Source organism: Neophocaena asiaeorientalis, unplaced genomic scaffold (genome assembly GCF_003031525.2).
Source record: "Neophocaena asiaeorientalis asiaeorientalis breed wild unplaced genomic scaffold, Neophocaena_asiaeorientalis_V1.1 scaffold150, whole genome shotgun sequence".
Taxonomy (NCBI): domain Eukaryota; kingdom Metazoa; phylum Chordata; class Mammalia; order Artiodactyla; family Phocoenidae; genus Neophocaena; species Neophocaena asiaeorientalis.
In genome coordinates this window covers 6,971,190-6,984,076 of record NW_020176571.1, presented here as the reverse complement: position 1 = coordinate 6,984,076, position 12,887 = coordinate 6,971,190, and the positions used below count along the sequence as shown (strand labels likewise).

Here is a 12,887-nt window from a genome sequence, read left to right as displayed (position 1 = left end):
CACTGCGGGGGTGGGGGGGGGGGGGCAGGGGTTCGATCGCTGGTTGGGGAGCTGGGATCCCGCATGCTGCGCGGTGTGGCCAGAAAAATAAATTTATAAAGAATGTAATAAAGCTGATGCCACAATGATTAAAAAAGAGAGGTAGCTCAATAGAGGGAATGATTAACTATTCAGAAGCAAAGGGGACCAGGAAGAGCAGCAGGGGCTGGGTTTTGATGTACACATCAGCATTTATTTCCTGGAGCTGGGAAGAGGATATATATTTGAGAAAGGAAGGAACAGAAAGTGCAAGGCATGGAGGCGTGAAGAACAGAGAGGTATGGGTTACTAAGAAGCGGGAACTCTTCCCTTGCCCAAGTTCTCTGAGGACATATGTTTGCTGGCTCTTAACTCCTCCACTGGGTCCATCTCTTAAGTTTGGCTGTTACCACTTTATTGCTTCATTCCCTCTACACACAGCACTCCCCCCCCCACACACCCACCTCGTATAACCCTCCTTCCTTCCTTCCTTTCCTTCCTTTTATGGGATTTTTGTGTGTGTTTAGGCCCTGGATTTAATTTAGTTGGATCGGACTGTAGTAATAACGTTTCTGTACGTTTGCCCAGAGGCCTTCAGCTAATGGGTGTATTCTTCACAGGCCAGTAAACAGATGAATAAACCAGCATGCTGTCTCTCATCCCTGTCTCCCTTCTCTTTCTTTGCATTCTACCCATCGTGCCCTGATTGGAGACCTCTATGGAAAACTAACATTTTCCTGGATGTCTCAGACATTAGATTGCCTACATTAAGTCGCTTCTTCACCTACCCGTCAATTCCATGGAGGACTTTCCTGCATCCTCGACCCGCAGGAGATCCACCCTGTGTTGGATGAGTCTGTGGGCTGCTGCCCAGGGAGTTTTTCCCCAGGGTCAGCGAGAACCTCGGAAGAGTCTAGGCTCACATCTCTGGATGGTAGTTGCTCATTCCTGACCGTGGGTGCTGACTCTGACTTGATGTAATTAAATGATAACCACCAATGAGAAAAGTAAATCAGAAGATCTCTAAAACTGGGGGTCCAAGCGGAGACTCTGAAAACAAACAGGGACTTGTGCTAGAAGGGGCCACCAGAGCTGCCATGAACAAGAAATCACCCCAAGTACTTTCAAGTAAACGGCATTCTTGAATGACCAAGAAAGACTACATGGTGGTTTCTGCTCTTCTGCCAGTTCCTGCCGTGCTTCCTTGTTTCCTCTCCCTTCCTTCCTTCCGAGGTCCTGCTTGCTGCCTGCCTGCTCCCTCTGCCTTGCTCTGAACATTTTGTTCCTGTTTTTACTGCCCTAACTTCAGACTCCCCCTCGAGACCCTAGGAAAGCGCCCCCTCCTACTGCCTGGGGAGGCTTTCCTAAGCTACAGTCTCTGGCTGGGAGCACATTGAGGTCATTGCTGTCCCTGCCAAATGACTGGCCTGAGTTCAGTTTCTCCATCTGTCTGTGCTTCATGGAAAACATGAGTGTGGCTCTAGGCTCTCTGTTGTATGCCCTGCCTTAGTTCTGCTTTGCGTCTGCTTTTGTCTCTTCCCCCACCCCTGCCTCCCTGCCTTTTCTTGCCCTGGGTCTCCCCAGACATCTGTTCTGTAGCCTCTGCATTCTCATTGTGGAACAGACGGGAAAAGATCAAGTTCTGGACAGGTCCGACCAGGAAGAGCTGGGTTTTGTACACAGATTTGTTCTGGGGACTGACCAGAACCCATGTATCTCAGAGATGGAGCACATATAGCTTCCTAAGAGAAACCAGAGGTGCTATTTGCTTATTTCTGACTATGTCCATAGCTCTTCCTCGCTCGTGACAGCTTCCTTCCTTCCCTCCCTCCCTCTCTTCCTTCCTTCTTCCCTTCTATCATTTACTCTCTTCTTTCTTTTAGTCTGTAATCCATTAATACTATCTGCTCTGTCTACCTGTACACTTCTCTAATTTAGCTCATCAGGGAAATACAAAATATAGACTAAAGAAGCTAACAGATAACTTGAAATTTACACACTGCGAGGGCACATAAGGGCAACCATTCTTCAGATTTGAAGTTTCTGTAATTCAAGTTTATTCCTCCGAAGTGGAGATGTTGTAATGGTCTAAGCACTAGAGTTTCTAGGAATAAGAGTGAAGACAAAGTTTTTATAGCTCCTGGATCAGAGAAAACATTATGTACATATTACGTGACATGAAAGAAAGTACTGATGGAAAATAAAGCAAGCAGAATGAACTTGGCCCCAATTTTCTTTGGGCTTCTGATAGCATTTTTGTCCTTAAGATTCCAGAAACCAAGATTCTTAATATAAGCTTCAACAAAGACAAAAGACAACATAAGGCTGGAATCTCCTCTCACGGAGCTCCTCCACATTTGAAAAAGATGAGGGTTCTGTGTTCCTTAACTTTTCCTAAGACAGCAGCCCTCCTCTTGGACAAAACTCATGTACTGTCTGTTTGCTTGGATGTAGCAATATATGAGATTCTCAAAGGCATGTGAGGGGGGCGGGGGGTGGTGAGAGAGTCAAACGTGTAGGTCAAGAAAGAGGCAAAGAAAAAAGAGAAACATAAGGTTACTGAGCCCGTGAGCCACAACTACTGAGCCCGCGCACCTAGAGCCTGTGCTCCACAACAAGAGAAGCCACCACAGTGAGAAGCCCGCGCACCGCAACAACGAGTAGCTCCCGCTCGCCGCAACTAGAGAAAGCCCGCGCGCAGCAACAAAGACCCAATGCAGCCAAAAAATTAAAAAATAAATTAAAAAAAAAAATAAAAGGATACAAAGAAATTTTTGTTGTGGAATTCTAAAAGGACAAAAGTGAGAAAGGGGGCTAGAGGAATGATTCCAATATGGAAGATGGCCAGAAAAATAGAAACAGATTCTGGGCGCGTGACCGGGGAGGGGGCTAAGGAGCTGCTCTTTAGGTAAGAAGGAACCCAAGGAGAAAGGGAGGCTGGAGCCAGAACGGGGCTCACGGAAGGAAGGCATATATGAGCGCCAGCCAGCCCTTCAAGGGAGGAGCAGCATCAACGTGGTCAGAACCTTCGGAATGAGGGTGTGAGTGACTGCAAAGCCCCATCCCCCTTCTCCTCCCAGCCTCATACTGTAGCACAGCTTCAGACTCCTCTAGCCCGGCTTTCTCCCTCCCTCCCTCCCTCTCTCTCTCTTCCTCGCTCTCCCTCATCTCATTGTTTCAGAGTAGGCCAAATTTGAAGTCCTTTCCAGGGAGTGGCCCTGTTCATCTTAGTCTCCAGCCAAAGTGGAACAGAGTGAGAAGGAGAGAGACACATTCAACAACCAAAGGACTCGGTGGAAAGAGCAGAGAACCATAAACAGTGAGTTGTTTTGATTGTCTAAAACCCTAAATAGACAGGGGTAGGGAGTGTGTGTGTGTGTGTGTGTGTGTGTGTGTGCGTGCGTGCGTGCGTGTGTGTGTGAGTGTGTGTTTTGAAGGGCTGGAAGAGGGCAATGGGGAATGTCACTGACTTACAACTGAACAGACATCCCAATTATCCATGGAATCCCAATGAGGAGACACCAAGATGAGCAGATGATATTAAAAAGCCACAGATTTCAAAACAGAAGATTAGACACTAGGGTTGAAAGATGCCACAGGGCGAGGGTCATCATAAACCATTTACAGTATAAAATTTCCTCTGACTTGGTAGAAAAAAAGGAGAGAGAATAATGGCAAATGATCTAAGAATAGAATTTGAAGGAGAAATGTTGAGTGAAAGAGAGGAAGGGTCTGAGACTTATGGGGCACTAGGAAAGTTCCTGGGAAGATGCAGAGACAGAGATCCTACAGATATCCTTGCCTGCAATTGAAATCTCTACTCTCCCCGCCCACCTGTCAGATATGCTGCTTTTGGGACCCAAAGTGCTGCTGTTTCTCACTGTAGTCATCATTCCCTCTGGTGAGTCCCTACCTTTTTTTTCTCCCTAAAATGTCATTTCCTCAGATGTGGGTGGAGGTGTATGTTAGAGGTTGGATGGAATGAGGCTGAAGGGGAATAGGAGAAGAGATGCTTGCTATTGAGCTCTAGAATTGCCATTAAAGAGAAGAACACGGCGAGTTCCCTGGTGATCCAGTGGTTAGGACTCATCACTTTTCACTGCCGTGGGTTCAATCCCTGGTCGGGGGAACTAATATCCCGCAAGCCGGGCAGTGAAGAAAAAAAAACCCAAAGGATAAAGAAGCTGATATATACAAATTCATACATAAACATATAAGGATCACCTCACAAGAAAGTCAAGTTTAAACCGTGAAGGAAAACAGTGAATATATACACCTAAGAAACACTAGTACCAGCCTACACACAAGCAGATTCACACGCACACAGAAAATATGTTGCCACATCTATACACAAATGAAAAATGATCTTCACAGATTTCAAAGAATCGAACTAGAAGATTGACCTCAGAAAGTGAACCTTGGCTTTCAAAAAATCCTACTCTTTTTTTCTTTTAATTCGGCCAAACGCAGACTGTGAGATGATAATTTTTGGCCTTGTTCAGTAGTGCAGTTAAGAGGGGTTGGCTGTGGGGACAGAAGGATGGGACATCAGAGAGTCTGCCGGCCTTCTGTGTGGATCAGGACCCTATCCCTTCTGGCTGGACTGAGGGCAAGAGGGCCTCTTGAGTCAGGGCATAGCAGAGCTCGCCTTTGTTCTCAGGAATCTGCTCTCTTTGAGTGTTCCCATGTCTCTTGAGTACTTTTATATTGAGCTATAACAGAAATAAAACACTGAAAGATAAAGTACAATTTTCCCATCATTTTCTGGTTCATCTTATACAAGCTTTACGGGGTATAGAGCTGGACACATTCACATACATTTTCTCCTTCCTTTGATACAGACTGGACACCCCGAGGGGTCAACAGCCAAAGAGGAGGTAGGTGGACCCTTGGAACTGGGCTCTGATGAGGTTCTCATTAGGACAATGTAGCCGAACGGTTAGAGTTCAAGAATTTGTAATACAACACAGAGATGCATTGCCAAGGTGTGGGAAATAATAGGATCTAATTCACTAGTTCAACAATCCTATTATCCTGGTAATTGCCTGGTGGTCCAGTGGTTAGGACTATAAGCTTCCACTTCAGGAGGCACGGGTTCGATCCCTGGTCGGGGAACTAAGAGCCCATTCATAAAACATTCTTGTTGGGCTTCCCTGGTGGCGCAGTGGTTGAGAGTCCGCCTGCGGATGCAGGGGATGCGGGTTCGTGCCCCGGTCCGGGAGGATCCCACATGCCGCGGAGCGGCTGGGCCCGTGAGCCATGGCCGCTGGGCCTGCGCGTCCGGAGCCTGAAAAAACATTCTTGTTCTCTTTTGAACTACTGAAATAACTTTCCCCAGACCTTCTCTATGTCCGTCTCATTTCCACTCCCTTGGAAAATGCCCACAGATCCTAACAGAAAACATTTTCCTAACCATGTAATAGTGGAGAAACTAAAATGCAGACCTAAGAAGTCTTCCCAGCACCAGAGCAACTGTGGCACAATCAGACAGAACCCAAAAGTTCTGGCTTCCAAAGGGCCACTTCCTGCAGCTTGATGAAGGATACTCTAATCAACATTCCCAGGCTGCCTCCAGGTATCTAACATAAGTTCTCTTGTTTTTCCCAACCCCTGAGAGCACTGCAGTATGCAACCGGTTAATGGGTCAGAAACCAAATGAGTGGGTCACAAGTGGGGCTTTTAATGAGTTAGGACAGACTAAAATAAAAATAGAGTACACTACAAGTACATTACCAGAGTTAAGTACTATCTTATTAAACTTGTTTCAGTTTTCTTTGTGTATACTGAGGTACAATAGCATTTCTTACTGTGCATCCTGGTAGAGAAGCTAAAATATAGAAAAGTTGTGTTTTTTTTTTCTCTCTCTCTGTTGTGGGTACGGAGGTCTGAATCCCTACATTTTTGAAGCTAGGTCATAGTCAGCAGTAGCAAAACTAAAAATCCAAATTGCTTTCTTTGGGCTGGTTAAGGTCCAGTCCTATTTGATGATTTGTGATGCAGAAATAGTACAAGAAATGATGAAAATGTTCCTTCAGGGAACACTCACGAATCCTTAAAAAAGCATTCAGATGGTGGTAGCTCATGGAAAAGGTGGGTAAACTGAGGAATATACAGAAAACTAGTACTCTGCCTGGAATTCTGAGGAGACAGCCAGGATACTCTCAAACCCTTTGTTCGCCCACTGCTCTCTCTGTTTCTGTGCGTGGTTGAACTGGAATGTAGCTGGAGAGAATGGGAAACAGGGCAGGATAGGGCTGCACCCCGGCGAGAATCCACTCCCTTCTTACAGCTTCTGGAATGGTTCAGGTCAGTGGCTTTTCAAATATCCTGTGGGACTGGAGCAGACTTGAATTCCTTTTATCAAAATTTGTTCCGGAAGACAAAAGCTTATACTGAGTGTTAAAGATGAGGCTGTTGTCAATCTGATGACCTTCTATCCGGAATTTTTTTTTAAAAGTATGAGTTAAGGAATAAGCAGGGGAAATTCCTTCAAAATGTTTTGTGGGGCTTCCCTGGTGGCGCAGTGGTTGAGAGTCTGCCTGCCGATGCAAGGGACACGGGTTCGCGCCCTGGTCCGGGAAGATCCCACGTGCCGCGGAGCGGCTGGGCCCGTGAGCCATGGCCGCTGAGCCTGCGCGTCCGGAGCCTGTGCTCCGCAACGGGAGAGGCCACAACAGTGACAGGCCCGCGTACCGCAAAAAAACAAAAAAAACAAACAAACAAAAAACGTTTTGTGTATTGCTTCTAGTGCAAGGATCAGTAACTCTGACATGCTTTATAAAAATGCTATTCTCACCAGATTTTAAATCTGACATTTGTAAGCTGACGTCAAGGCAAACTGTGATTTTGCTGACCTCTAGTGGGTAAAACAGATTATGACTCTAAGCCATTTAGAATGAAGGTTAATTACCGGTGGGATGGTTAACAAACATTTAGCTCTTCACACCGCTTTGTTATGTTGCTTTTTAAAGCAGAGACTATTTGTTTCAGGAGTTGCTGTTATTTACAGTTTCAGATACAGTTTTCTTAGTTTATCCAAACAGCTTCCACCTTAAGACCTGGACCATTTTTATTTCTTCCCCTCCGGCATTTACTTTCCAAGGATCAACAACAAGGCATTTCCTCTCCCCTCTCTTTACCTCACTTATCACTGAGCATCAGAAAACTACCAATGTTACCTTTTGTGAACACTCTTTTGTGCAAAGTCTATCATCAGGCTGATATCCAATTACATCCAAATTATGAATATCAAAATCACAGTCTGCTTGAAACAGATTCAGACAGAGCGAACTTATGATTACCAGGGGGGAAGGGACAGCTAGAGGGTTTGGGATTGACATGTACACACTGCTACATTTAAAATGGATAATCAACAGGGACTGTATACTGTATACAGGGAACTCTGCTCAATATTAAATAACCTAAATGGGAAAAGAGTTTGAAAAAGAACAGATACATGTATATGTATAAGCGAATAACTTTACTGTACACCTGAAACTATCACAACATTGTTAATCAACTATACTCCAATATAAAACAAAAAGTTTTTAAAAATCACAGTCTGTTTGAGAAAAACAATTTTCATTTTAAATAAGTATCGCAAAGAGGTCATCAATCCATTATAATTATTAACAAGCTCTATGACCTTGTGTGAGTTATTTATTCTCCTGGTCCTGAGTTTTACCATCTGTAAAAACCAGTACATAGTAATCCCAAATTAGCTGTATCTGTTATTATATGCTAGGATGAAGAAGTCATTCTTGCAGTCCAACACTAAACCGAAGTCTGTCTAATGGCCATGTAGTTCATTCATTCCTCTAAATAAGGAGCACACCGGGAGAAGGACTCTCTAGTGTTAGGACTGTACAGGTATATTTATGGAAGTAGGAAAGTGTGACATTTGTTTGGGCTACAGGGGAAAGGACTTAGGCTGGGAAGCAAAGAAAGAAAAACACTTTGGGATCTCACTATGAGTCTACTGTGCTTGTCAATTTCACTTGCTGGGCGTGCAAGTGTAGGGATGGGGCACAGAGAATGCTCAGAAAACGTTTCCCGATTGTTTTTATGCAGATGATGTGACTCCAGTGACTCCAGAGACATTCACAGAAGATCCTAGTAGGATACTCTTTTGTTTATTTCTTTGCTTTCAAACTAGGGATAGAAGGGTTGAGGTCTGTACATCCTTCCTTAAAGGAAGACTAGAACAGTAAGTCCCCTGCATACAAACCTTCAAGGTGCGAACTTTCAAAGATTTGAACATTCTCATGTCCAATTACCTAAGTTAGTTCTTGTGTCTGGCGTACACTGTCACGTGTGTGCATCCCCTACAAGTGGCTGTGCCTCTGTGTACTTTACTGTGCGGTACTGTAGAGAGTACAGTAGTACAGTGTCTTTATTTCAAGCCCAGGATGTCCAGAAGCAAGTGTAAAAGCAGCGATGACGTCGCTGGTACTACTGTACAAGGTACTGTAAGATTAAAAATGTTTATTTTTTGTGTTTGTTTTTTATGTATTATTCGTGTGAAAAGTATTACAAACCTGTTACAGTACAGCACCACACAGCCAATTGTGTTAGTTGGGTACCTAAGCTAACTTTGTTGGACTTACAAACAAACTGGACTTACAAACGTGCTCTCGGAACAGAACTCATTTGTATGTAGGGGACTTGCTGAGGTTCAGAGCTCTGTTGTCTATCTTAGATGCCACCGAGGGCTCTAAACATGCCCAGTCTTTTTATCGCTCCCTTATATTTTCCCCAAGAGTCCACATTCTTTCACTTCAATCTTGCCTCCTTTTAGATCATCATCCCTTCATCCGGCTCCTCTTTGCTACTTTTCTGACTTGCATTTTTCATTCCCTATGTTGTATCTTTGCAGATCTGGTGAATGATCCTGCTACAGATGAAACAGGTAGGTTTCACTCCTACAGGTATGTTTCATCTCCTTAAAGATGGCGTGATTCTTGTTAATATTCACAATTATTTATTCCAGCTCTTGAATTAATCATGTATTTTTATCACAGGGAAAGGGATGCTGTTCAGTGACAGTGGGATAAAAGGAAAGAATCCTGCTAGGTCCTCTAAAAACAGGAAGCAAAGTGGATTAATAGCTTAAAAAAGCATGAATTAAAGTCTTCCAAAAATTAGCATCATGTCAACAGGCCAAATAATATTCAAAAAATATTTAATTATTTTCAATTAACTTTATTCCCTCAGACATAATACACAAATCCAGCCACAGTCTTGACTTTGTCCTGTTATCTATATTCTTCCCTCCTGCCTTCTGCCTTCCCCTTTGCCAATTCGAAACCCTCCTCACACCGCTGTTTTGTGCCTTTTCAGTTCTGGCCGATATCAAGCCTCCCACAGATGACCTGGGTAAGTTCAGATCTGGGATCCCAGGGCCACCGGGCCCGTTCTGGTCTTTCCCTATCCCCCATTACAGAAGGTAGTATGGCTGGTGAAGGATCCTAATTAGGGCTACCATTTTATGTAGCACAACTGTCCAACAGTATAAGTTAAATTAAAGACATTTTTGATCCCCTAACAAGCAAGAACTGCGCGAGGGGTTTGATACACGAAATACCGAGACTTGATTTTTCTCTCCAAGTTTCTGAGACTGGATGGGTAAAGGTAAGACAAGGGTGAACAAAAAACTGATCTTCTTCTAGATATCTTTTGTCTAGTAGACAAGATAGACAAAGGAATGGATAACCTTATTCAGTTTTACAAATGCTATAATCAGGATAAGCAAAAGAAGCTGTGGAAGACTCAAAGAGTCCTTGACTATACTTTGTGTTGGGAGTTAGGAAAGGCTTTTATGGAAGGCATATTGACTAGGTTGATTCTTGAAAGACAAGTGAATAGAAAGGGGAAGAGATTTTAGGTAAAGAAAACGATATGGGCAAAGGCTTAGAATGGGAATGAAAACCAATCAGAAAATAGTGCATGCAAAGGAAGGTCCTAAGCAGATTCATGAACTGGAAAGCCGGCGAGAATGCTTTTGCCTAGTCCCAATAAAATATGATGGCCTGAACTACATTAGAGGTAAGGGAGAGAAATGAGCTGTCAGCGAGCAGGGACTGTTGAGATGATGTGCAGTTTTCTATTAGGTAGATGGTAGCTATTGGGTGGATGGTGGCACCAATATGAATACTGGTGAAGGGGAAAGATAAGGCAGTTTGAGATATGGAAGGATCTTTTTTAAAAAAAAAAATCCATGAACCCTTCCACAAAATGGCAGTTGGATTTGTAGGTCTTGAGTTTATTAGGAGAAAGATCTGGGCTAGACATATAAGTTTGAGAATTCTCAACATATAAACCTGTAATTGAAGCCATGCGATAGATATAGCATTCTTCCTATGGTATCCTATAAGCAACCCTTCCAAAGACATTTTTACAGATAACTCCCGTGGTTAGTCTATTTCCTCAAGACTCATCTTACTCCTTGACTTATTCTCCATTTTACAAACTTCGCTGGTATTTAACTTGCCCCTAGGTTAGGGCTGGATGTGACTATGACCCTTGCTATTCTTTACCAAATAACTTTTATCCAAGAACCCATGATGATGTATCTAGAGCTTCCACAGCAGAATAATAATCTTTTCTCCCCTTAGCTCTAGGATGACGCTCTTCTGAGCATGGCTCGTTGCCTTGTGTTTCTACTAAATTTGCCTCTTGATAGAAACAAAGATATTCTCAGTACAATGAGTTTCTCAGCTCTCTAGGAGAGAAAGGAGAAAGACAAAAATCATTTAAAATCATGTTAAATCTCTTCAATTTTGTGGATCAAAACACCCCATTATGGGTTTTCTTTTAGAAGTGGCTAAAAAAGAGTTATTAATTCATCTATTTATGGGTGCCCCACGTGGGTCTCAAGTAAGGCAACATGACAGTTACAGGGCAGTGACTTCTAGAAGCAGTAATAACTGAATAAAATTTTTGCCTTCTAGCCTCGCCCGATAAAAATACCACCACAGGTATGAATGTCTTTTGCATGTCTTTTTTTAAGCTTTTTTTTTCCTTCCTGAGAACTCCTTGTCCTTGCTCTTGGGAGGATACTTGGTACATCTTCTAGTTTATTTCCAATTCTTTCTCAAAGTGTATTTGTAATACTCTTCATTATCCTCCCACCCCACCCCACTGTTTTACGAACTCCTGTTCTAAAAGTCATGGGAAAAAGATGGGACCACCGTTGCATGGTCCCAGACCAGTCCTCTCCCTAAACTACCTTTGGACACTATCTGTTGGTTAGTGGGTTGGGAAGTGACTGCAAGGACTCCATATGGCTGTAGATGTCATGCTTTCTCTAACGTACTGATAATTCTGATGTGCAGATAGGGTTGAAAACCCACCAGAACAGGGAAATAGTGACCCACCTTAGCATTCAAATTCTTCAGAATGGGACTGCTAGCATTTGATATTTCATGTTGCCACCTGTATAACCCTAGAAGGATTTTTTTCCTAGAAGAGACCTCAGGGACTATTTTAACCCACTTTCCTTCCAGGTAAGGAAGCACCTAAATTTCATGTTTTAGCCAACTTCTATTATTGTTTTGTTTTGGTGACAGGAAGAACAGGCCCCAACTTACAGTGATCCCCTGTAGAGATTACTTTGTAGGTTTTCCCCGGCCCTCTCTCCCCTCCTCCATCCCCTTAACCCTTTGTTCATGCCTGTTTGTTATGCCTCCCCGTGTTTTTTATGTTGGGCCTCTTCAGAGTGCCGGGATGAGAAATTTGCCTGCACAAGACTCTACTCTGTGCATCGGCCAGTGAAGCAATGCATCCATCAATTATGCTTTACCAGGTAAAGGTCCCAGAACACCTAGAGAGCATCGTCCGTGGTAGTGCTTTCATGTCAGTAACTATTTAATGAGCATCTACTGTGGAATTTCAGTCTTTGGAGGGGCAGACGTTTCTTAGCATAACCCTCTTAGCTACTCCTGAAGGTGCCAATGAGCACGTGGAGTATGGACTGAGGCACACAGAGAACAGTTTGACTAATAAGTGTAGACGCTAGAAGGCAAAGGAAGGTGGGGGCTGGAGGTAGGATCGTCATGAGGGAAACTCCAGTCTATCAAATTTACCACCTCACTGAAAAAGGCTGGAGTGTGAAGGTGTGAAGGTAGAAAATAGTAGGGAATGGTGGGGAGGAGTATGAAGCTTGAGTCTAGGTGGAGTGTGCAAAGTGTCACCAAGAAGAGTGATTGATCCCATTCCCGTCTTCTACACTACTTGGGGAGGTGGGGTGGGGCGGGGAGTGTGAGAAAGAAGTCTGAAACACTTAAGGAAATCCAGATAAGGGGAGAACAGATAGGGAAGAGTGGGACATACAGGAGTTGAAGAGGCATCGCAGGCCGAGGCTAGTTCTCCCTCTCAATGCTTTTTCTATCTCCTTCCTGCACCGTGACATTTGCACTGGTGGTAGTCTACGGCGTATGTACATCATCAACAATGAGGTCTGCTCCCGTCTTGTCTGTAAAGAGCATGAAGTTATGAAAGGTAAGACTGGCTTTTTCGTGGGGAGGGACGGTAATGAGAGTGATAACTAGGCACAAGACGCTAACAGATCCAAGGTCTGGCTTTGCAGGAGGGCTTTAGGCTATTCCCTGATGTACAATAGCTCCTGTTCCAACACGTTACCCCAAATAAACAATCTAAGGAAAGCAGTACGCTTACTATATACATAGCCCTAAGAAAAGCACCCCTCCCCAATCTCTTTCCAAGTAGACAGTAACCCCTAACTTCTCTTACATAGAGATAGAAATTTCAGATGCTCTGGTTGCTTTGAAGATCATTCACCAGACTTCTAGATGGAAGGCCAAGTCAGCCATTAAAAATAACAGTCTCTACTCGTCTGCAGCCACATTCAT

General features: G+C 43.8%; 2 protein-coding genes across 7 annotated transcripts in view; one reads left to right on the top strand and one right to left on the bottom strand.

The window, feature by feature from the left end:
• RIMKLB (ribosomal modification protein rimK like family member B) overlaps positions 1 to 12,887 on the bottom strand; it is a 150,562-nt gene that overhangs the window by 86,954 nt on the left and 50,721 nt on the right. The gene's annotated exons all lie outside the window — the stretch shown is intronic.
• MFAP5 (microfibril associated protein 5) overlaps positions 3,245 to 12,887 on the top strand; it is an 11,107-nt gene continuing 1,464 nt past the window's right edge. Inside the window, exons 1-9 of the mRNA XM_024733286.1 lie at positions 3,245 to 3,337; positions 3,860 to 3,919; positions 4,860 to 4,895; positions 8,089 to 8,133; positions 8,894 to 8,926; positions 9,358 to 9,393; positions 10,968 to 10,994; positions 11,734 to 11,821; positions 12,443 to 12,516. Coding sequence (XP_024589054.1) covers positions 3,862 to 3,919; positions 4,860 to 4,895; positions 8,089 to 8,133; positions 8,894 to 8,926; positions 9,358 to 9,393; positions 10,968 to 10,994; positions 11,734 to 11,821; positions 12,443 to 12,516 — 397 coding nt within the window. The 5' untranslated portion in view covers positions 3,245 to 3,337; positions 3,860 to 3,861. The remainder of the gene's footprint in view (positions 3,338 to 3,859; positions 3,920 to 4,859; positions 4,896 to 8,088; positions 8,134 to 8,893; positions 8,927 to 9,357; positions 9,394 to 10,967; positions 10,995 to 11,733; positions 11,822 to 12,442; positions 12,517 to 12,887) is intronic.